Consider the following 26,482-nt stretch of genomic DNA (forward strand, 5'->3'; position numbering starts at 1 on the left):
AGATAGATAGTAAGATATTTAGATGGATAGTTAGATACATAAAAATAGTTAGATACCAAGATAGATAGTTAAATACCTAGATGGATATTTAGATATCTAGATGGATAGTTAGATATCTAGATAGATAGTTAAATATATAGATAAATAGTTAGACATCAAGATAGATAGTTAGATATCTAGTAAGATATCTAGATAGATAGTTAGAAACCAAGATGGTAGTTAGATAGAGATATAATTATATATCCAGAAAGATAACGAGCTATTTATATAGATAGTTATATACCTAGAAATGGAGATAGAAAAATTGATATCTCAACAGATATTTAGATATTCAGATAGATAGTTTCAGATCTATATAAATACTTAGATATAATCGAGATAGATAATTAGATATTTAAAAATATAGTTAGATATTTAGATAGTTACTGATCAGATATTTAGAAAGTTAGATACTTAGATAGATAGCTATATATTTTGATAGATATAGTTAGATATGTAGATAGATAGTTTTATAACTAGAAAGATATCTAGATAGATAGTTACTAGTTAGATATCTGGATAGATAATTAGAAACCAAGATGGTAGTTAGATAGATATATAATTATATATCCAGAAAGATAACTAGCTATGTATCTAGATAGATAGGTAGTTATAGACACTAAATTGCTGTACATCCCTAATAATGATGACAAGCATTAGTTGAAAAGTTTGGACACTATTTGTACCAAAGATGTAAAAAAGTGCCCAAAGTTTTTTTGAGCTGAAAATAAAAGTACCCAAAGTGGTTTTGAGTTTAAATAAAAGAGCCCAAAATGGTTTTGAGATTAAATAAAAATACCCAAAGTAGTTTTGGGACTAAATAAAAATACCCAAAATGGTTTTGAGATGAAAATAAAAATACCCAAAGTGGTTTTGTGATAATATAAAAGAACCCAAAGTGGTTTTATGATGAAAATAAAAGTACCCAAAGTGGTTTTTAGATGAAAATAAAAATACCCAAAATGGTTTTGAGACTAAATAAAAATACCCAAAATGGTTTTGAGATTAAATGAAAATACCCAAAGTGATTTTGAGATGAAATTAAAGTACCTAAAGTAGTTTTGAGATTAAATAAAAGTACCTAAAGTAGTTTTGAGATGAAATTTCAGTACCCAAAGTGGTTTTGAGATTAAATAAAAGTACCCAAAGTAATTTTGAGATTAAATAAAAGTACCCAAAGTTATTTTGAGACTAAATAGAAGTACCCAAAGTGGTTTTATGATTAAATAAAAGAACTCAAAGTGGTTTTGATAAGAAAATAAAAGAACCCAAACTGGTTTTGGGATGAAAATAAAAGTACCAAAAGCAGTTTTTGAGACTAAATAAAAGTACCCAAAGTAGTTTTGAGACTAATTAAAACAACCCAAACTAGTTTTGGGATGAAATTAGAGTACCCAATGTTTTTTTGAGATGAAATCAAGGTACCCAAACTGGTTTTGAGATTAAATAAGGTCCCCAAAGTGGGTTTAGAAGTGCTAAAACTGGTTTTGTAATCTCACCTTGCTTTTTCTTCTGAAGCTGCTGTTTGATTCTTTTTCTCCTCATCTTTACCCACAGTGTAGGTGCCTGTCTCACTTGGGCAGGACTCCAGCTAGATATAACATGGATAGAGCATGGGAAAATTTTATAGAGCGTGAGAAAATTTATAGAGTGTGGGAAATTATTATAGAGTGTGGGAAAATTTTATTAAGTGTGGGAAAAGATAGATAGATAAATAGATAGATTGATAGATAGATAGATAGATATATAGATAGATAGATAGATAGATAGATAGATAGATAGATAGATAGATAGATAGATAGATAGATAGATAGATAGATAGATAGATAGATAGATAGATAGATAGATAGATAGATTGATAGATAGATTGATAGATAGATAGATAGATAGCAATTATGCAACTACTATTACAGAAATAGCAGCCCCCCAAATTCTAATTAGTAAGCTACTAGCTCCTTTTCTGTCCCCAATTGTTTAGTAACACCCAACAGACAACCAACCTTGTTTTGATTGCACGACCTTTCTCTGCAAGTCTTAACTGTGCATGGTAGTGAGTTATACCTGTTGCACATCTGACATAGCAGCAGTAGGAACCTATTTTTAATTAATGATGTACAACCCCAATGATGATAAACAAAATAACACATTTTGTAGATTTAAATTAGTTCGGGAAATCAACTCTATGAACTAACATATCCAAAACCATTAAAAGTACCCAAAGTTGTTTAGACAACGAATATGTAAAGCGTTATTATATAACTTTGGGGACTAATGTTATAAACAGCCCATTGTCCCTTCTCTCTCTCTCTCTCTCTGATTAATTGGCTCCAAAAAAGTAAATGGCGCGAATATAGAAGATGGCGGGAAAATCAGTTTTAATTGCGCGCGGGAAAATAATAAAATGGCGGAATAATCTAACCTCAAATTCGTCATCTTCGTAACTGCGTTCAACAATCTCTAAGCTGTGCGCCTCAATCTAAAATTAGTTAAATATCACATTGTATCATAGACAGCTTTCCGCGGATACCAAAGTGATAAATTATTGGGTTGATTAGACCTAGGGGCTAACAAAACTGGTAATAATATCAAATTTTTAATTTTACTATCCATAGAAAATTGTCTATAATGTGAAACGATGCATACAGTATTACTGAGAACCGGTTCTAATCCGAAAGATATTAATCGGTTTCAAAGCCATACTGGAATAGTTATTTCTCGTATCGTATTATAAACGGCTTTCCGCGGATATAGAATGTACAATTATAAGATTAAAACTAGTTTTTTTAGCCCCGTGGTGCCGAAGGCACCGGCTAAAAAAACTGGTTTTAATCTTATGATTGTACATTTCTATATTCGTAGAAAACTGGATATAATACGATGCTAGACATAGTTTTTTCGTATTGATGAGAACCGGTTCCTATCCACCGGATTCGAATGAATACGAGAAAAGCTTTTATCTATAGATATAGTATATAGATGGTCAAACTTAAAATAGTTATTTCTCGCATCCTATTATAAACAGCTTTCCGCGGATATAAAATGTACAATTATGATGCAAAAGGCACGTTCTAAAAAAACTTGCTTTAATCTTACGATTGTACATTTTTATATTTGTAGAAAACTGGATATGATACGATTATAGACATATTTTTTTCGTATGGATGAGAACCGGTACCTATCCACTGGATATTAATCGATATCGAATGAATACGAGAATGGTTATTTCTCGCATCGTATTATAAACAGCTTTCCGAAGGCACCGGCTAAAAAAACTGGTTTTAATCTTATGATTGTATATTTTTATATTCGTAGAAAACTGGATATAATACGATTATAGACATAATTTTTTCGTATGGATGAGAACCGGTTCCTATCCACCGGATTCGAATGAATACGAGAAAAGAAATTTTAGCAGACAAAAACCTTTGTTTAATTGTTTGTTTAATTTGTTTTCTCGTATTCATTTGAATCCGGTGGATAGGAACCGGTTCTCATGAATACGAAAAAACTATGTCTAGCATCGTATTATATCCAGTTTTCTACGAATATAGAAATGTACAATCATAAGATTAAAACTAGTTTTTTTAGCCGGTGCCTTCGGCACCACGGGGCTAAAAAAACTAGTTTTAATCTTATAATTGTACATTCTATATCCGCGGAAAGCCGTTTATAATACGATACGAGAAATAACTATTATACAATTTATTCCAACACAAATTTTCTTCATCCATAAAAGCAAAGTTCTGAAACGGTTGTAAAAACAAACATTAAAACTTGTAGAGTGTCAGAACTGAATGAGCATAATATTAAGTTGTTAGTCTAAACAAATTTATTGTAAAACATTTTTTGATTCGCTGGCTTAACAACTTTGGGTACTTTAACTGAATTATAGATGGTTGATTCATTAAGTTAAGTGTCCAAATGTTTCAACAACTAATTATTATTTTTAGAAGGGGTAATTTTGTGTATCATCATTGGGAATGTACATCAATTTATTAACTATTGTCTTATCCCTTTAGATCCTTGCAGACTTATCCCAAACTAACAGAATAACAGTTGCAAAGAGTAAGCTTCCCGATAAAATCTTGATGTCATTTACCCAGGGACTTAAAGGAATAAGACAATATAAATTGATGTACATCCCTAATGATGACACACAACATTACCCCTTCTGTAGATTAAATTAACATGTTTGAACCAATCAAAATTCACCAGTATCCAAAGTTGTTAACCAAACGAATAAGAAACACTTATGAAACTTTGGGGACTAGTGTAATAAACAGCCCATTGTCCCTTCTCTATCTCCCTGCAATTACTTCTTTCACAAAGTGGGAGATCCCTGAGTTTATCATTATTTATTGCTTCGTATTATAGACAGCATTCCGTAGACATTATGCGGGTAGTATGACTGAAAACCGGTTCTAATCCAGTGGATATTAATGCAATTACCTCTTTCTCAAAGTGTGAGATCATTTTTGCCTCCTCCGGCGAAAGCGTGGTTGTCAACCGACGCCGCGCATCAGCTGATTGTTCACTATTATGATGGCGCGCGGAAGACTTTTCATTTCTATCTCGCGATGACGCGGCATTCTGATCACGTGGCGCATCACGTGGTACAGATGAAAGCGTGGAGTTGGAATGTTGGTTCAGTTTGGACATTGTTTCATTATGGCGCGTAGTATTACTGCTTGAATCCTAGAAATAGATAATTTAAAGATAATAATCTGTCAGATTTTTGAGCGTCTGTCTATCTATACACACCCTGCCTTAACCATTTAAAGGATAAAAAAAAATTACAATGAAAACGGACAATGCAGCGTTCAAATAGGACCAAGAGACAAGTAGAATCCATTGAGAACGAAATCTTAGCTGCTCCTTCTTGGCAGATATTTCATTTTTAAGATTTTAGGTGAAAACATTAAATTCGCTGAATATACAAGGCAATTCTACTTTGAATAAATTGTGCTCAATAGGATACTTTTGTAACACAAATAAAATCTTATTAATGTGAAATCAATGCTTCAGTTGTGATTTGACTTTAATTTGGTTAACTTGTCTTTGTGTTTTAATTGTTTTCTTTTTAATCTCAAACATTAAGGTATAGAATTCTTTACTTATTAAGAATAGAGAAAATTTAGAGACACCATCTCTAAATCAGTCAATAGAATAACTGCGAAAGAACAATCTGGCTAAGTTATTGGTAGGAATGTATACAAATTTTGACAGGTAAGAGATAAATTTTGCATTTCTTACAACAAAGTTAGCTTTCTAGAAATCATATGGCTGAAAAATTCCTTCGCTGTATTACTGGAATGGATCATACATAACAAAAAATAAACAAAGGTGTTTATCTGCTAGAATTTCTCTTTTAAGTTGATGGATTATAGGACCAGTTTGACCAAATAGATAACCTTTTTCAATTGTGGTAATATATGACTCTACAGGTAATCTGATCACTTAAATATTTCTATAATAATCTATATGTTTCTAATAAATGCCAAGTAACAATTTGTAATCAATCTGTTTCTATTAAAATTTCTGAATTAAATTCGTTTATAAATCGAAGACCAACTATTAAAGGTATTAATTTGCCTTTGCTACAAGTAACTTTTTCTTCTTTAAAGTTTTGATTTATATTTTTTCTAAGTAAGTTAATTTTAAAGGATAGTGTCGAAAGAATACAAAGCCCTTTAAATGTTTTAGTTCTTCAGACATCCAGAAGTTCATTTCCCTGTCCTCAATGTTAGGTACCACAAATTCACTGAAGATTTCAATCATGTAAATATTGCCACAGCACAGCAAAAGCAAGTCTTGTAGTTAATTAACCCTTTTCTAACGTAGTTTTTTTCAAAAGGTTTTCATGGTACAACTTTTGAAGGTAAAGCTTTTATTAATAAACATGAATTTCTAGGAGATACAGCAATTTTTTATGTAATAAAGCTGTGGTTTAAGCCAATTTTGAACTATACATTGATTATAAACAAAACTTTGAAAAAGTAATTAATACTAGTTTATCTCAAGACCAGTTGACATCTGATGAGAGCTGGTTGATTTTTTAAAACATGCATTTAGGCAAACTGGATTCTCAGTCACTTCTAGAGTGATTTGTAGTAAACCCTAAGCTTTCCTGTATACAATAACTAGGACTAGAGGTTTGTTCAAAAAAGGAAGGTTTCCATTTTCATTTTAAAGAGTACATTTTGAAGTAATAGAAAATTAGCTCCATGAATTACCATACAGTATTCAAATAACCTGTAAATTATATCATAGCCAAATAGATAAAGTATATCTAGTTTGTCAAATAGGTCCTATAATCTGTTGAAATTTTATAAAACAAATGTAGCAGGAAAAATAATGGTTCCACTAAAACCATTTCTTCTTGAGAGTGAAAGTTTAAACACATTCTAAATAAATCAATTGATACGTTCTGAGGATTTAGTCACTGTTAAATAAAATAAACACCAGATTAGTTTTATAATTTATTTCACAAAAGTACTTTATAACTTCTGGCACTGCTGTTTACAGTACATTAATAAAAACTCAAGTTGTTCTAATAAAATTGATCATTTTCCTCAGAAATAATCAAGAAATAAATTAAAGTATAACATCAAAAGAACAACCTTTAGGTACACAATAAAATATGTTCTAAATAATAAATTAAAACACAAATTCTTAAAAATATATAATATCAACATCACATTGTTCTAATTCTTACTCAGTTAGATGTGCAAGAGTGTGAACAGTACAAACGATTCATGGCTGGTTTGAACACTAAACATAACAAAAGAGTAATTAGCATGTAGTTACAATAAAATATAATTGGATTGGAGTGATATAAAGCTATTCTGCAACAACAAACACTTGTAGATTTTTGTTATGTATAATCCATTTAAGTAATACAGCAAAGAAATTTAAACAATTTTTTACAGAAGGCTTACTTTATCATATGAAATGCAACTATTCATAGTTGACTTATTATATATGTTTTGTCTATTGTCTATTATGCAACAATTTTATCTGACACATTTTGCACACAAAATTTAAAATCTATCTCTTCCATGTAAAAATCTGTATACATATCAAACAATAAAATAGCCAGATTTCTCTTCCACAGTTATCCTATTGGATGATTTAGAGAGTGTGTTTCTAGATTATCTCTATTTTTAGCACATACACAATATGTAAAGAATTCTATACCCTAATGTTTGAGATTAAAAAGAAAACACTTAAAACACAAAGACAAGTTAACCAAATTCGAGTCAAATCACAACTGCAGCATTGATTTCACATTAATAAGATTTTATTTGTGTTACAAAAGCATCCTATTGAGCACAATTATCGAAACACATCTTATATTCCTGTATTCAAAGTAGAATTGCTTTGTATATTCAGCGAATTTGATGTTTTTCACCAAACATCTTAAAAATGAAATATCTGCCAAGAAGGAGCAGCTAGGATTTCGTTCTCAATGGATTCTACTTGTCTCTTGGTCCTATTTGAACGCTGCATTGTCCGTTTTCATGGTAAATTTTTTTATCCTTTAAATGGTTAAGGCAGGGTGTGTATATATATATATCTATCCATTCCTGTATATCCATCCATCCACCTATCTATTTATCTATCAATCAGTCTATTTGTCATTCTATCTATTGGCCTATCTATCAATTTATCTATCTATCAATCAATTGATCTTATTGTCCATTCATATGTCCATTAAAGGAAGCCTTTAAGAAATACCACGCTTTAACTGCTGAAAGACTGCCACACATAGACCCAATACCCCAAATTAGAATCCTTCAGCTTCTATAACAAAAAAGTTCTAGGCATTTAAAATGACATTTTATATACAATGAAAATTTTGAAAGAATTACAATGCTAATGTTAGAAATTTTGAAATTAAATTATGTGTCCTAGAAACAAAATTATAAGCTTATTTTTGTCATAAATTTCGGTTGCCCGTAACTAATCATATTTTTACAATAAAAATACCCATTTTTATAGTCAAAATCATTAAAAAAAATTAAGTTTAACTTGCGTTGTACCAAGTGTACTGTAGCCAATCAGAAGGCTGAATCAGGTTAACAACCAATCACAGCTGAGCTTGTATAAGTTTCCCCCTTTGTGTCCGCTATGATTTTTGTTCACAAATGCAATTTAAATAGATTTTTTTTCATAGATTTTGACTATGAAATGTAATGTTTTTATTGTAAAAATGTAATCAGTTACCGGCAATCTAAGTTTCTGAAAAAGATAAGGTTATAATTTTGTTTCTAGGCGACGTAATTTAATATTGATTTTTCTTTTATGAGCATTGGAAATCTTTCAAAATATTCATTGTACATAAATGCTATTTTGAAATGCCTAGAACTTTTTTGTTTTTGAAGCGGAAGGCTTCAAATTTGGGGTATTGGGTCTACTTGTGGCAGTCTTTCAGCAGTTAAAGCGTGGTAGTTCTTGCAGACGTCCTTTAACTCTTACATTTATCTATCCTTCCTTTTTACTACTATCTATCCATTTATATAAATATATCCAATCCATCCACCTATCTATCTATCTACTCAACTCATATCTGTACATATATCCTACTTTTAGAATAATGTAGGTAAGGGAAGTCAGCAAAATGGCTCCATATCTTAGGGAGAAAGAATCTTAAGAATCTATCTATCTACCTTTCTGTAAGCAGCCTTAGCAGAGGACGGAGTAGACATCACAGAATGTTGTTGCTGTTGTTGGGTGTAGGATGTTGGGCTGTTGTTATGGTAGGATGTTGGGCTGTTAGTTGAGATATTATTACTAGTGGCAGTGGTCGACACAGCTGATTTTGCTCTATATGATCCCCTAAACAGAAGTTCTGATTTATTAAGTTTCTATCTATCTATCTATCTATCTATCTATCTACAGGGTGGCCACAAGGTTTTTAAAAAAAAATCCGTACATTTCCGTGCATGCTAAAAAAAAATCCGTACATTTTTCCGTACATTTCCGTACATTTTTCTACTATGTAGTAAATATATTATTTAGTAAAATGGGTTTCATACTAGGTACTGATCAAAATCAATTTTTCTATTAAAGTTAGAACAAAACTTATTTAACAAAAGTTGATACTTTATGGATGGTATTAACTAATCTAAAGAAAATTTTGAAATTGGGCTCCAGGTTCAGGTACTGCAGGCCTCCAGGTAGATCCTAGACAGGTAAAAATTGAAATTTCTTACTTAAAAAGTTAGAACAAAACTTATTTAACTAAAGTAGCTTCTTTATAGATAGTATTTGAAGAAAATTTTGAAATCGGGCTCCAGGTTCAGGTACTGCAGGCCTCCAGAACAAAACTTATTTAACAAAAGTTGTTTCTTTATGGATGGTAGGAACAAATTTGGAGAAAATTTTGAAATAGGGCTCCAGGTCCAGGTACTGCAGGTCTCCAGGTGGATCCCAGACAGGTAAAAACTGAAAAATTTTTCTATTAGAGTTAGAACAAAACTTTACTTATTAACCAAAAGTTGATACTTCATAGATGGTATTAACTAATTTAAAGAAAATTTTGAAATTGGGCTCCAGGTTCAGGTACTGCAGGCCTCCAGGTGGATCCTGGACAGGTAAAAATTGAATTTTTTTACTTTAAAAGTTAGAACAAAACTTATTTAACAAAAGTTGATACTTTATGGATGGTATTAACTAATTTAAAGCAAATTTTGAAGTTGGGCTCCAGGTTTAGGTACTACAGGCCTCCAAGTAGATCCTGGACAGGTAAAAATTGAAATTTTTTACTTTAAAAGTTAGAACAAAACTTATTTAACAAAAGTTGATACTTTATGGATGGTAGGAACTAATTTAAAGAAAATTTTTTAATACCATCTATAAAGAAACCACTTTTGTTAAATAAGTTTTGTTCTAACTTTTAAAGTAAAAAATTCAATTTTTACCTGTCCTGAATTTACCTGGAGGCCTGCAGAACCTGAACCTGGAGCCCGATTTCAAAATTTTCTTTAAATTAGATAATACCATCTATAAAGAAGCTACTTTTGTTTAATAAGTTTTGTTCTAACTTTTAAAGTAAAAATTTCAATTTTTATCTGTCCTGGATTTACCTGGATGCCTGCAGTACCTGAACATGGAGCCCAATTTAAAAATTTTCTATAAATTAGTTAATACCATCCATAAAGTATCAACTTTTGTTAAATAAGTTTTGTTCTAACTTTAATAGAAAAAAATGTCAGTTTTTACCTGTCCAGGATCCATCTGGAGGCCTGCAGTACCTTGACCTGGAGCCCGATTTCAAAATTTTCTTCAAATTAGTTCCTACCATCCATAAAGAAGCCACTTTTGTCAAATAAGTTTTGTTCTAACTTTTAAAGTAAAAAAAATCAATTTTTACCTGTCGTGTCCAGGATTTACCTGGAGGCCTGCAGCACCTGAACCTGGAGCCCGATTTCAATTTTTTTTAAAACTTAGTCAATACCATCTATAAAGAAGCTACTTTGGTTAAATAAGTTTTGTTCTAACTTTTAAAGTAAAAAAAATCAATTTTTACCTGTCCAGGATCCACCTGGAGGCCTGCAGTACCTGAACCTGGAGCCCGATTTCAAAATTTTCTTCAAATTAGTTAATACCATCTATAAAGAAGCTACTTTTGTTAAATAAGTTTTGTTCTTACTTGAAATTTTTTTTTTACTTGTCCAGAATCCACCTGAAGGCCTGGAGTACCGGAACCTGGAGGCCGAATCCAAATTTTTTTAAAAATAGGAAAACTACATCCCAAAAGGAAACTTTTTTGTCAAATAAACTATCCTCTCACTCCAAAGACAAAGCCTATAATCACTGTTTACGCAAAAGTGTCAGAACTTCCCCCACCCCCCTTGAATAGAAACTTTGAAGACAAATCTTGAATAGTTTGAATAATTCAACTTCTGGTACACCATTCTTGTCCAAACTGGTTCCCGTGAAATCTAAATGTAACTTACAAATATTATAATGATACAGAACAAAAAATGGATCATGGAAAGAAAACGAATTTGCCGGTTTCATCGTATTTTTTCACAGCAGCTTTTGAAGGGTTATTTTAGGTTAGGTTAGGTTAATTAAATGTCAATGATTGCCCCGCAGGGTTAGAAAATATGCCCCGCAGGGCTAGAGCCCCCGACAGGGGCTAGAAATAGGAGAAAGGCTACTGTGAAAAAAACGACGAAACCAGAAACTTCGTTTTCTTTTCATGATCCCAAAAAATGATACATTTTACTTAATTTTTAAAGATAATACACTAATTATAACACCATGCTCGGAAATTCCGTACACCAAAATGAAAAATCCGTACAATCCGTACATTTTTTTAGCACTTTTTTAAAAATCCGTACATTTCCGTACATCCGTACATTGTGGCCACCCACTATCTATCTTCTATCTAACTACCTATCTACCTATCTGTCTATCTATCTATCTATCTATCTATCTATCTATCTATCTATCTATCTATCTATCTATCTATCTATCTATCTATCTATCTATCTATCTATCTATCTATCTATCTATCTATCTATCTATCTATCTATCTATCTATCTATCTATCTATCTATCTATCTATCTATCTATCTATCTATCTATCTATCTATCTATCTATCTATCTATCTATCTATCTATCTATCTATCTATCTATCTATCTATCTATCTATCTATCTATCTATCTATCTATCTATCTATCTATCTATCTACCTACCTATCCGTCTGTCTGACTATATATCTTTAAACTAGCAGATTCGCCCCTAGAAGCCTCTAAGGGCACTTAAGGTGGTAGGGGAAAAGTCCACCCCCCCCCCTAACTTGAGTTTTAAAAGAAGTAAAAAAATATTTTTTCTTTGGGGGGGGGGGGATTTTTATCTGGGGGATGTGGAGATACCCTCCCCCAAAATAGTTCAAAACCTTTCCTGGACCTATAAGAAGCTTAACTGTTAATGAGAACCATATTGGTTCAGCAGTTATCAAGATCCTTTGCTACAGACGAAAAAAACTTACTACTTTAAACGATAAGATATATATAAGAGGTTAACTCACAAATAAAATATAAATTTTACATATTTATTCAGACATTTTAAATTGTTTTGAGTATATTTGCACTCTTTAGATGTCAATGAAAAACTAAAATTTTCAAATATATTAATTTTAAAGGATTTTTTCAAATATTTTGGAAGATTTTTTGTACATAATATTTTTTTTGGAAATATCCATAGATAGCAGCACTAGATTTTACGTCCTATATATTTAATTGTTTTTCTGTCTGTCTGTCTGTTTGTCTGTCTGTCTATCTGTCTAAAACACTTAATATTCTATCCTCTTATTCTTAGTTGATCCTAAATCTAATATCCGTCTATGTTATTCTCATTTATGAACTTTTTTCTCTCTATTTCATAAATTTACTTGCAGCTACGTCCCCCCCCCCCCCCTAGAAGCCTCTAGGGGCACTTAAGGTGGGGGTGGGTGGGTGGGGTAGTGACACCCCCAATTTTAATTTAAGTTTTAGAAAGAAAAGAAAAAAAAATTCTGGGGCGTTAATGTTATTTTAGGGGATAAAGGAAGATTGAGACACCCTCCCCCAAAATAGTTCTAAACCTTTCTAAGACCTATAAGGAGCTTTACTCAAAAGGAGAACCATTTCGGTTCAGTGGTTAGCGAGATACTCTCATACAAACAGACAGTCATCCTGTTACTTATTATAAGGATTATACCTAAAAGAAAGATTGCTTTTCTCCCTAACAAGACCGCCACTTTTTACCCTAAAAATAAAAAAAATATTATTAGAACACACCCAAGCAAAAGTCGTGCAATGAAAGGGTTTTTATGAGAAAAAAAGCATTAATTTTGTTCTCAATGAAAAGGGGAAAAAAGTATTAAAATTAATGGTGAAAAAGTTTGAACAAAGGAAAGAAAAATATAGTTTTTTTTTTCAAGGGCCTAACTTACATATTACCACATCAAAAGTCTTTTGGGTTCTTTTACTATTTTCAAAAGTCATATTTAGGGAGAAGTGTGTTGTTACTTACATATCATTATTGTTAGTGTTTGTTTTATTTTAGGGGAGTTTTCCCTATACTTTCCCATTACTTCTCTACTTTTCCCACCCTAATGGATTCTTTCATTGTTTTCAAAATCATATTTCAAGGAGATGTGCTTAACTTACATATTGTTATAATTATTTACTTATATTTTTTTAGGGAAGGTTTCCCTTTACTTCCCCCATTTTCCTACATTCAAAGTTAGATAGGTTTTTTTCACAGATTTCAAAGTCATATTTCAGGGAGAAGTGTGTGTTACGTACATATTGTAATTATTGCTTGTTTCTTTAATTGTTACCCTTTACTTCCCCTTCTCTCCTAACATCAAAAGCGTAATATGTTCTTTTACAGTTTTCAGAGTCATATTTCAGGGAGAAGTGTGTTGTTACTTACACATTATTATTATCATGAACAGTGTAATTTTAGGGGATTTTTTCCTATAATTGTTCCCTTTTACTTCCCTTAAACGTAATGGTTTATTTCACAGATTTCAAAATCATATTTCAGGGAATAGTGTGTTGTTACTTACATATTGTTATTGCTATTGCTGGTGTTATTTGATGGTGAGTTAGACTGGGGCAGGCGGGGAGATTTGGGCTTCCTCAGACTTGACCTGAAACAAAAATATTGGTGGCAAAGTTTAGGCACTGCCGGTTTTTTTTTCACATTTCAAGAATTGTTTTCATGAAAACTGATGTCTTTTTTAAATTGAAATAATAAGGATTTTTGTCTTTTCAAGCTTGACCGACAGACAGACGGACAAAATACTGTATATAGTAGATGCGCATATATAATAGGAATCTTCACTAAAAATTTCAGCTGTCTATCTAAAATAGCAGTTGAGATAATTACATTTCCCCAACGATAAGTTTATTTGTCTTTTTAAGCTTGACCGACATACAAACGGACAAAATACTGTTAAGAGTAGATGCACATGTATAATAGGAATATTCACTAAAAATTTCAGCTTTCTATCTAAAATAGCAGTTGAGAAAATAACATTTCCCCAACAATAAGGTTTTTGTCCTTTTAAGCATTACAGACAGACAGACAGACAGACAGACGGACAAAATAATGTAAAGAGCAGATGCACATACATAATAGGAATCTTCACTAAAAATTTCAGCTGTCTATCTAAAATAGCAGTTGAGATAATCACATTTCCCCAACAATGTTCATTTTTTGTCTTTTTAAGCTTGACCGACAGACAAACGGACAAAAAATGTACAGAGCAGATGCGCATAAATAATAGGAATCTTCACTAAAAATTTCAGCTTTCTATCTAAAATATCAGTTGAGATAATCACATTTCCCCAACAATAAGGTTTTTGTCCTTTAAAGCATGACCGATAAACAGACAGACAAAATAATGTACAGAGTAGATGCACATGTATTATAGGAATCTTCACTAAAAATTTCAGCTGTCTATCTAAAATAGCAGTCGAGATAATTACATTTCCCCAACAATGATATTTTTGTCTTTTTAAGCATGACCGATAGACAGACAGACAGACAGCCAGAGAGACATCCTGTTACTTTTGTATAAGGATTATGAATAGAAAAGTTTTGACAAGGAGAGAGAGGGGACAATAGACTGTAGATTTTACTATTAAATTACTATTTTACTACAAATTAAATTTTTTGGTTTAAGGAATGCACACGCCACTGTTGACGACGAATATAAATTTATCCACCATTGTCTTATCCCTTAAGATCCCTGAATTGTTAAATTACAACAAATTAAAGATTTGAAATTGGCCGATTTAACTTTTTATACACAATGGGAAAAAATCACTTCAAATTTGGAATTTTGAAGGAAATTATAAATATATTAGGGATCATGTTCAGGGATCTATAGGGATAAGACAATGGCCAATAAAATGATGTATATCTCCATTGATTATGCACAAAATTACCCCTTGTGTAGATTGAACACTCAACTTAATGAAACAACCAATCAAAACCCACTATAGTCCCCAATGTTGTAAAGCCTACGAATAAAAAAATGTAATTATGAAACTTTGGGGACTAGTGTAATAAATAGTCCATTGTCCCCTCTCTCTCTCAGGGGTTAGACTATTTTTTTGTTTACTATTATATTCCACAGAGAGAGAGAGGGGACATTGGGCTGTTTATTATACTAGTCCCCAAAGTTTAATAAGAACGTTTTCTATTCGTTGACTTTACAACTTTGGGGACTATAGTGAATTTTGATTGTTTTTTCATTTGATTTCAACCACTAATTTTAAACTTGGGAAAGGGGTAAATTGATGGGTATGTACATGAATTTATCTGCCATTGTCTTATCCCTTTAGAAATTCTGATTATATTCCACTGTGTAATGCATTTGTTGATTATGAATGGTCTAATTTATACGCCCCCGCAGGGGGTCAGGGAATTAGGGGATAAGGTCTTTTTTTAGGGGATACATAACAAAGTTCTACATAGATAGATAGATAGATAGTCCGATAGACAGATAAACAGATAGATAGATAGATAGATATACAGATAGATAGATAGATAGATAGATAGATAGATAGACAGATAGATAGATTAAGATAGACAGATAAACAGCAAAGCTTTTCTATAATTAGGGTCGGTCCGTCCGTTAATTTTCGTTAATTTAGCCATGTAAGTATTGTCCTATCGATTTCTAAACTTTAAATCTAAATATCAAATGTCCTAAAACCTTCCTGGGTAAAATATGAATCTTTGAGTAATCAATTGGTTCAGTAGTTGTTGAAATCTTAAGCTGAAGATAAATAAAAACATTACTACTTTATATACTAGAAATAGCGGCTTTGCCCCTAGCCTCTAGAGACGTAGCATTAAATTGTCCACTATCATACTATTTTTTCTATAGGGTATAGAGTGCATCTGGTAGAATTGATAGACAACAACTAAATGCCGTTTCTTGCGGTCGTACGCGGTCATACCTATGTTTGAAGGTTGACGCAAATTTCAGATCCCATTTTGACGTCATTAATTTCGGGATAGGAGAAGGGAAGGAGAAAAGAAAATTCTTCAAAGGAGATGGTAAAAATGTAATTCTCCTTTTCCTTTCCCGAAATTTATGCCGTCATAACAGCTTTTGTCCCATTTTTCGCCATTTGATTTACATATTTTTTCTCGATAAAAGCGATGCATGCAAGATTATTTAATTCACTATGACATAAAGATGAATTTTCCTCGAAATTCTTCACCCTTCCAGCATTGCGTATGTCCGCGTACAACCGCGAGAAACAGAATTTTATGCATGTCTATCGGTAGAATTAGGTTTCTAGACCAAAATAAAAACAAACTACCAGGGATCTAAAGGGATAAGACAATGGATGATAAATTAATATATATCCCCAATGATGACAAACAAAGTTACCCCATCTGCAAAATAAAATCTTTGATTGAAAAGTTTGGAACCATTAAATTAAAATTCAATAAAAGTACCCAAAGTTGAGGAGCCAGCGAATAATATTTTATGCACAAGTGTAATTTACAGTCTGCTATACAGACAGACGGACTGACAGTCAAGCATACAGACAGACAGACAGACAGACATACAGACTTACAGACATACAGACAGACGGACAGACAGACAGACAGACAGACATACAGACAGACAGACAGACGGACACACAGACATACATACAAACAGACATACATACAGACAGACAGACATACAGACAGACAAATATAGAGACAAACAGACAGTCAGACAAACACACAGACAGACAGACAGACAAACAGACAGACAGACGGATAGACAGTCAGACAGTCAGACAAACAGACAGACATACACACGGATAGACAGACAGACAGTAAACAGACAGCTAGACATACAGACAGACTGACAGACAAATAGACAGACAGACAGTCAGACAGTCAGACAGTCAGACAAACAGACAGACATACACACGGATAGACAGGCATTCAGACAGACAAACAGACATACATACAGTCAGACATACAGACGGATAGACAGACAGACAGACAAACAATATCCCCAATGATGACAAAGAAAGTTACCCCATCTGTAGATTAAATAATTAGTTTGGAACCATCAAATTATGATTCAATTAAAGTACCCAAAGTTGCTGAGCCAGCCAATAAGATTTTATGCACCAGTGTAATTTACAGTCCAATATCCCCTCCTTCCCTGAAAATTACAGTCTGCTATATAGTCAGACGGACTGTAAGACATACAGACATACAGACAGACAGACAGACAGACGGACACACAGACAGACGGACAGACAGACATACAGACAGACAAACAGACATACAGACAGACAGACAAACAGACATACAGACAGACACAGACAGACAAACAGACATACAGACATACAGACAGACAGACAGACATACAGACAGACAGACAAACAGACAGACAGACAGACAGACAGACAGACAGACATACAATCAGACATACAGACGGATAGACAGTCAGACAGTCAGACAAACAGACAGACATACACACGGATAGACAGACATTCAGACATACAGTCAGACATACAGACGGATAGACAGACAGACAGACGGACGGACAGGCACACAGACTGACAGACAGACAGACAGACAAACAAACATAAAACCAAGAAAAAAACTTATTTTATTTATACTACAAGGCTAGACTTATTGATTTTTATAAGAAAAATTTGGGATTTGTAAATGTAATTGTAAAGGGATAAGACAATGGCCAATAAATTGATGTCCATTCGCAATGATGATATACAAAGTTACAGGGTAGCTTTTCATAGGTCATGGGAAGGTTTATAACTATTTGGGGGAGGGTACCACCACCCTCCTAAGAGAATTGCCCCTAGAAAAATGACCCTCCCACTCAAAAAATATTAACTTCTTTTTAAAACTACTATTAAAAGTGTGGGTGCAACTCCTCCCTCAATCCCTCTTACTAGCAATTGCTCCTAGAGGCATCTAGGGGTCGTATCTGCTAGTTTTATACATAAAAGAATTGTCTGTTTGTATTAAAACTAAATGCAAGTTTACAAACCTTAGCGCGAATCTTTCCAGTTTCTTGGCTTTTTCTTTGGACAGTTCCCCATCTTCATCTCCTAGATAGATAGATAGATAGATATATAGATAGATAGATAGATATTTTTAACGAAATAACTGCTCCGGCTCCAGCAAAATATGGTGGCTCTCGGCTCCGGCTATACAACGCTGGTTATAATAGATTGATATGCAGAAAATAGATATATAGTTTGATAAATAGAAATTTTAGTATTGATGTATAGATAGATGGAAAATAGATTAAAAGATAGATAGATTAATAAATAGATATTTTAAAATTGATGGATAGATAGTTAAATAGATAGATAGAAAGATGGATACTTTTAGAAAAAAATATTATACACCAAAAAATCTTCCAAAATATTTGTAAAAATCCTTTAAATTTATTTTAAACTTTAGTTTTACATAGATTAAATTTCAAGTAATCCCCACCAACAGTTTGAAATCAATAATACAATTCCAACAAAAAACTAAAATAAGAGCAATCCGTCACGGACGCAAGAACAGACTTACAAACACAAACCTAATTGTAGAAAAGCTTTGATTTTTTAAAAACAAAAGTGAAAATGAAACCCTCGAAGCCATAGTTCGTTTCCTGTCTTTGGGAAATTAGCAAGGATCTAAAGGGATAAGACAATGGCCGATAAATTGATGTATATCCCCAATTATGATACACACAATCACCCCTTCTGATATATTTAAACACTCAACTTAATAAACCAACCAATAATAATTATTTATAAAAGTCAACAAATAAGCCAACAAATAAGAAAACGTTATTACCCCTTCTCTTGATTAAAATAAGTGGTTGAAACGTTTGGACACTAAACCAACCAATCAAAATTCAGTTGAAGTTTTCAAATTTGTAAATCCAACGAATAAGAAAACGATATTATAAAACATTAAGGACTAGTGTAATAAACAGCCCAATGTCCCCTCCCTCCCTGCATAAGTATATGTTTATTGTTAAATCAATGAAATAATATTTCACAATGGTACAAAATAATTTAAACTATGGCTTTGAAATTAATTAATATCCAGGGATCTAAATGGATAAGACAACGGTTGATAAATTGATTTACAGCCCCAATGATAATTGACAAAGTTGCCACTTCTGTGGATTATAATTGATGGTCGAAACGTTTGAACACTCAACTGAAAGAACCAACTAATCAACTAAGTCCCCAGATCCCAGGCTAACAAAATTTAAAGTTTAATATTAGTGGAAAACTGTCTGTAACACGATGCTATATATGATTTTTCAGTATGGCTATGAACCGGTTCTAATCCAGCGGATATTAATCGGATTGAAAGCCATAAAAAAATATTTCGGACCAACGTGAAAGAAAACGTATTGATTTAATAACAAACATATTCAAGGGATCTAAAGGGATAAGAAAATGGCCGATAAATTGATGTACATCCCCAATGATGATACACAAAATTACTCCTTCTGTAGATTGAAATCAATGGTTCCTTCTGTAATCAACCCTTCAAATTTCCATATATGCTAGGTATTTAAAGGGATAAGATAATGGCCGATAAACTATTGTACATCCCCAATGAGGATACACAAAATTACTCATTGTGTAGATTGAAATTATTGGTTGAAAAGTTAGGGCACTACTAGCCTGAAAAAAACCATCTCGATTTCATTAAAAGTACCCAAAGTTTTGAGTTAAGAGTTAACATGGTTATAAAACTTTGGGTACCAGTAGTGTATATTTTTCCCTTTTATGTTAATTTTTGCATGTTAAAATTGTCCTATAGCTTTCAAACATGGCATGATGATTCTTATAACAGTTAGGTACGATATATTCTGTAACCGTTACCAGAGGTGGATTCTTAAAAAACTTTTTTACTCATTGCCTCACTAAAATTAGTGAGGCTCGCTAAAATTTTGTGAAAATCCTCCAAAATCGCATCAAAAATCTACAAAAATTAAATGAAATCTTATGCTAATAACTCTTTTATAATTTTGTTTAATTTTTGTAGATTTTTTATGCGATTTTGGAGGATTTTTCACAAATTTTTTTAAGAGAAGCAGTGAGCCAAAAACTTTTTCAGAATTCACCTCAGATAGAAAGTCTCTAGGTACATTTAAAACATGTTGATTTTTATTTTTTGACAACAATTTTTTAGATGTAATATAAGTAATGATTCTACTCGACTGCATTTTGGAACATTGATTCCTTTGACAACAAGGTATAATTGTATAATCGAAGCATTCTAAAACCAAGTCGTTAGAAATTTAAGAATGTCTTTTTGATTAACTTCTGACACTTTACAAGTGTTAATGTTCGTTTGTCCTACCCGTCAGAATTTAGAGCTTTATGGATGTTGTCATACTTGTTTTCTTTTTCTTTTTGTGATAAAGGTGATAAGATATTCAGGGATCTAAAGGGATAAGACAATGGCCGATAAATTGATGTACATCCCCAATGATGATGATACACAAAATTACACCTTCTGTAGATTACATTTAGTGGTTGAAACGTATGGACACTCAACTTAATAAACAATAAAAATTCAATAAAAGTCCCTAAAGTTGTTAAGCCATTGAATAAGACAACATTTTTATAAAACTTTGGGGACTAGTGTAATAAACAGCCCAATGTCCCTCCCTCCCGGATTTTTTGAAATAAAGATGAGAAAATTTTTGTATTTGAAGCGGATATCATGTAGAGAGGGGATATTAGACTGTATATTTTACTGGTACCCAAAGTTTTATTAAAAGCATAGCTTTTCTATAATTAGGGTCGGTCCGTCCGTCCGACCGTCCGTAAGTCTGTAACGGATAGCTTTTTTCGCCAATTTAGGCATATTAGAATTGTCCTATCGATTTCAAACTTTGCGTGGTGATTCCTGTAGTAGTTAGGTACGATTTAGAAAGCGTAGCAACTCTATAATCGTTACTAGAATGTCCGTACGTCCATTTTAATCATCTTGATTTTCAACTTTTTTAACAACAATTTGTTTCAGATAAAATTATCCGATTGATTTGATTATTTTAATACTGATTCCTAGGACAGCAAAGTACAATATTATAATCGAAGCATCTCTATAATCAAGTCCTAAAAATGTAAGTATGTCCATAAACATTATCCTGTATGTAACAGTTTTTCAACAAAATTACTTATAATTTTGCTTCGACTCTTATATATTTATATTAAATTTAGCTGGTACCGAAAGTTTTATATGACATTAAATTTTAGTGGTACCCAAAGTTTTATTAGAAAATAAATTTTACTGGTACCCAAAGTTTTATTAAACAGTAAATTTTACTGGTACCCAAAGTTTTATAAACATACTCTTTCACTTATTACTTGTTACTTTTGATTGGCGGATGCTAAATAGCAGTGTATTAACTTTTCAACCATTAAAGTAAATCTTCAGATGGTATAATTTTGTTTATAATTACTGGGGATGTAGATCAATTATTGTCAATTGTCTTATCCCTGAGTGGATATGTATCTAGGATAGGGACATTGGACTGTTTATTACACTAGTCTCCAAATTTTTATAATAAAATTTTCTTATTGTTTGGCTAAACAATTTATAAGGAATTTTTTTAAAATTTTGAATGGTTTGTTTATCAAGTTGAGTGTTCAAACGTTTCAACCATTAACTGTAATGTATATAAGCGATTATTTTGTGTACCATCTTCGGCCCTTCGGGTCTAACAAAACTGGTATTTATTCCATGATTTCTATTTAAAGACTCGTGGAAAATGGTCTGTAATATAATAATATACATGATTTTTCAGTATGGCTGAAAACCGATTCTAATCCAGCATATATTTATCAGTTCGGAATCCTAAATAAATCTTAAATGTAAAATTTTGTTTAATAAAGATCATTGAAATGTTTTATGAATCCTCACTAAAGGTTTAAACTTGATAGGACAATTAAATCACATCTTTATCAACGAAGGAACCATGGAGGGAGGGGACATGGGGCTGTTTATTATACTAGTCCCCAAAGTTTTATAATACGCTTTCTTATTTGTTGGCTCAACAACTATTAGGAATTGTATTGCCTTTTTATTGGTTGATATATCAAGTTGAGTGTTCAAACCTTTCAACCATTAATTGAAATGTATAGTAGGTTTTTTTTTTGTATCTCATTTTATGATTTTTATTTTAATACTCGTGGAAAATTGTCTGTCATGCAATGCTATGCAGTATTGCTGAGAACCGATTCTAAGCCAGCGGATATTAATCAGTTTGGAATCTTAATAAATAAATCTTAAATGTAAAATTTTGTTTAATAAAGATCATTGAAATGTGTTAGGAATTATCATTCCCATATAAACGACCCCTTAAATAGTAGATGTAAATAATTATTTATTTCCCTGAGGTAGTCATTTATTTCCCGGAGGTAGTCATTTTTAGAAGATTTTAAATTAATTTTTGGAAGATTTTAGAATTTTTATTAATTATTAAAAGAAACTTGATATCAGGGATATAAAGGATCATAGCCGGGAAATAAATGAAAATTAAAAACCAAAATTAAACCACATTTTAGCATAAAAATGAGTTTTTGTTTAAATGTACTATCCAGTTAAATGGTACTATCCAGTTTTTTGTTTAGGAATGAATAATTTTTGCCCTCGTGAATAAATGATGAGGGCAAAAATATTCATTCCTAAACAAAAAACTGGATAGGAATACCCCATTGAAGGTTTTAACAACATTGGACAATTAAATCACATCTTTTTTCACGAAGGAACCATGGAGGGAGGGGACATGGGGCTGGGGGCTGTTTATTATACTAGTCCCCAAAGTTTTATAATAACGCTTTCTTATTTGTTGGCTTAACAACTTTGGTTGGTTAATTAAGTCCAAACATTGCAACCGCTAATTGTAATCTACAATAGGGGCGATTGTGTGTATCATCATTGGGGATGTACATCAATATATCTGCCATTGTCTTATCCCTTTAGCTCCCTGAATAAATTCAACCTTCTTTGTTACTAAAAGTCGCACGAAAATCAAAAAATGTCAATTTAACAAAAAGATGCAAAAAATTGTAGTTTTTTTTAAAAAGCGAAGCTTTTCTATAATTAGGGTCAGTCCGTCCGTCCGTCCGTCCTTCCGTCCGTCAGTCCGTACGTCTGTAACGGATAGCTTTTTTCGTTAATGTAGGCATGTTAGAATTGTCCTATCGATTTTAAACTTTGCATGGTGATTCCTGTAGTAGTTAGGTATGATTTAGAAAGCGTAGCAACTCTATTATCGTTACCAGAATGTCCGTACGTCCATTTTAAACATGTTGATTTTTAACTTTTTTAACAACAAATTTTTAAGTAATAAAATCATCCGATTAATTTGATTTTTGCAATACTGATTCCTAGGACAACAAAGTACAATGTTATTAGCGAAGCATCTCTATAATCAAGTCCTAAAAACGTAAGTATGTCCTAAAACATTATCCAGTATTTAAGCAGTTTTTCAACAAATTAAATTAAAATTTTGATTCGACATTTATAATTTATGATCTGATTTTTCAGTTTTAACACTCTACAAGTATGAATGTTCGTTTGTCCTACCGTTTCAGAGCTTCGCTGTTATGGATGTTGTCATCCTTGTTCTTAGAGGGAAGAGATATTGGACTGTAAATTGTTATACTAGTACCCGGAGTTTTATTAAAGAAATCTTTCACTAATTGGGTACTTTGATTCAAACTAGCAGTGTCAAAACATATCCACCAATCATTTTAATTTATCGCCCATTGCAGAAAGGGAGAGAACAGACGATGGGCTCTTTATTACACTGGTTCTCAAAGTTCCAAGATTCGTTGGCTTAACAACTTTGAGGACTTTTATTGTTGAGTTCAATAAGTTGAGTGTTTACACGTTTCAACCACTAATTTTAATCCATAGAAGGGGTAATTTTGTGTATCATCTTTGTGTATGAGCATTAATTTATCAGCCATTGTCTTATCCCTTTAGATCCCTGCGTCCATTGTCAATTGGCTTTGGCAAAAAACAATTAATTGGCGCCATTATGGTAAATGGCGCGAAAATAAAAAAAATGGCGCGAAAAACAGTATATGGCGGGAAACAATACTAAAAAAGCACACTTACCCAGTCCGAAGTTAATAGTGAAAGCCACGGGACTATCGCGGTTCGAATCCTGGTCCTAAAATAAAAAAAAGTTTGGGTACCATTCCAAATAAGTTTGGGTACCGTTCTAATGTATTAGTTTGGGTACTATTCTAATTTTAAAAGTTTGGGTACCATTCTAATTTTATAAGTTCGAGTTCTGGTCCCAAAATAACATATTGGGGCATAGTCCTTTTCGTGGAAACGCCTCTTAAGGGGCGTTTCGTCGTAAATTTCACCTCAGTTTTTAAAGGATATTTTAGGTTAGGTTAGGTTAAGTTGGGTTAGGTGATTGCCACGCAGGGTTAGAGCCCCCTAGAAATAGGGGAAAAGCTAGTGTGAAAATACGATGAAACGCTCCTTAAGAGGCGTTGCCACGAAAGAGACTATACCCAAATATTGTAATAAGCTGAATCCTAAAACAACAGATCTATAGTACTGATTTATATACAGATGATTACCTACCCCCTTTTCCAATGACCTTTTTGTCTGTGTGTTAATATTCCCAACACATTGGTTGATTGTCAAAGACCCAATTGAGAGACAGCTCAAAGTCATTGGGAGGGGGGAATACAATAATTTAAAGGATTTAAAGGATGGCATCATTAAAATAGCATACTTGTTATGAATAACTAGTGGTTACGTCCCCCTAGAGGCCTCTAGGGGCACTTGAGTGAGAGTCCATTGGTTAGCTGTTCATTTAGCTACAGACAAAGGCAAACAGACATCCTGTTTTTTTTCTATATAAGGATATTTTTATATACAAAGTAAATAGCCAATAAATCACTAAATATGAATATTTGATTTGATTGTTATTTTATCTTACTTTTAGAAATTAATCTTTATGAAGCAGCTTATAGTGCCTAATAAAAAATGACGTCATTGGTCATTAGTAATGTATGATGTCACTTTTTATTAGGCACTATCTTTATCTTTGTTTATTATCAAATCGTTCCTTAGTTTTGGTGTTTTCACTTTAAAATTATAGCATTTTAATTAAAAATAATCATAGTTAGAGGAGGGGGGGCATTTTAATTCACATGAGGGGTGATTAAAAAACATTAAAAAATGGCGCAAAAATGATAAAAATGGCGGGCCTACCTTGCTTGGGAGTGGGTCTGTGTCTCTGCACGGTACTTCCTCTTCTAGCACTGAAGACGCCATCTTGGATTTTTATACCAAGCATCGGAAGAACCAAAGTACAATTTGAAGAAATCACAGAGTACAAACTGTACAAATCACAGGATGCAAAGAGTACACATCACAAAGAGTACAAATCACAAGTGGTGGTGTAGTTGATGGTCCAGGGAGTTTGGGATAAGCATTTTTTTGTTATGTATAAAAAAGTAAAAAAAAGATTCTGAAATAAAGAATTTTTATTATTAGTTTAAGTAAAGTAATTATATGTCAGTCTGTCTGTTTGTCTGTCTGTTTGTCTTCCTTTTTGTCTGTCTGTTTGTCTTTCAGTTTTTCTGTCTGTTTTTCTGTCTATTTGTCTGTCTGTTTGTCTGTCTGTTTGTCTATATTTTACTTTTTCTTTTTAAATCTAAAATAGAAAAAATTGGGATATTGAATTCAACTCCACCCCCCTCCCCCATCTCCAGTGCGCCGTGAGGCCTCTAGGGGCGTAGCCGCTAGTTCTATTATATAAAGTACTAAGGTTTTTTTGTCTATAGGTTTGTCAGATATTGATAACTACTTAACCGATCAGGTTCTCTATTTTAGGAAGCTTTAAATAGGTCATTGTATGGTTTAAGGCTATTTCATTTTTAGTTTCAAGACTTGGTATGGTTTTAGGCCAATCACTTTCGGCCCCTACGAATATGGCGCCCCTAGATGCTAGGGGCGGATCTACATAGATAGAAAAAGGTGATTAAAAAATATAAACAAATTGTTTTTTAATATAAAGTAGTAAGTTTTTTTTGTCAGAAAATGCTGGTCCAAATGGATCGTAATTTTTAGAAAAGTTTTATAAATGTGGTTTTAGGCTGTTTTTCTTACCTCCAGCGTCCTTCCCTAAAGGCCACGAGCGAAGCAACTAGTAGATATAGAAAAAAATATAGATAAATAAAATATATGAACACGTTCTCTCATTAGTTGGCTGAAAATGTGTCCAAATTTTTCCACCAATGATAATAAACTACAGTTTATCTTAAAAAATGTCAGGTCCATTGTCTTACCCTTTAAGCCGTACAGCCAGGGGCAAAATTAATTTCATTTGAAATTCTCAAAAATTTGGATATTTAAGTTACACCACTTGGCGTTAA

At 32.5% G+C, this 26,482-nt stretch overlaps 1 protein-coding gene across 2 annotated transcripts in view; it reads right to left on the reverse strand.

The window, feature by feature from the left end:
• The window catches only part of LOC145306818 (uncharacterized), a 43,047-nt gene extending 17,476 nt beyond the window's left edge, over positions 1-25,571 (reverse strand). For both annotated transcript variants that reach the window (XM_080149114.1, XM_080149113.1), the window contains exons 1-9: positions 25,317-25,571; positions 24,198-24,252; positions 18,091-18,151; positions 13,612-13,695; positions 12,756-12,803; positions 8,709-8,877; positions 4,489-4,734; positions 2,459-2,515; positions 1,539-1,630 (exon numbers count right to left, since the gene is read on the reverse strand). In XM_080149114.1, the coding sequence (XP_080005240.1) occupies positions 1,539-1,630; positions 2,459-2,515; positions 4,489-4,734; positions 8,709-8,877; positions 12,756-12,803; positions 13,612-13,695; positions 18,091-18,151; positions 24,198-24,252; positions 25,317-25,379 (875 nt within the window). In that variant the 5' untranslated portion in view covers positions 25,380-25,571. The remainder of the gene's footprint in view (positions 1-1,538; positions 1,631-2,458; positions 2,516-4,488; positions 4,735-8,708; positions 8,878-12,755; positions 12,804-13,611; positions 13,696-18,090; positions 18,152-24,197; positions 24,253-25,316) is intronic.
• Positions 25,572-26,482: the final 911 nt, after the last annotated feature.

The sequence above is a fragment of the Acartia tonsa genome, chromosome 15 (assembly GCF_053477335.1).
Source record: "Acartia tonsa isolate MP-2025a chromosome 15, ASM5347733v1, whole genome shotgun sequence".
Classification (NCBI taxonomy): Eukaryota; Metazoa; Arthropoda; class Copepoda; order Calanoida; family Acartiidae; genus Acartia; species Acartia tonsa.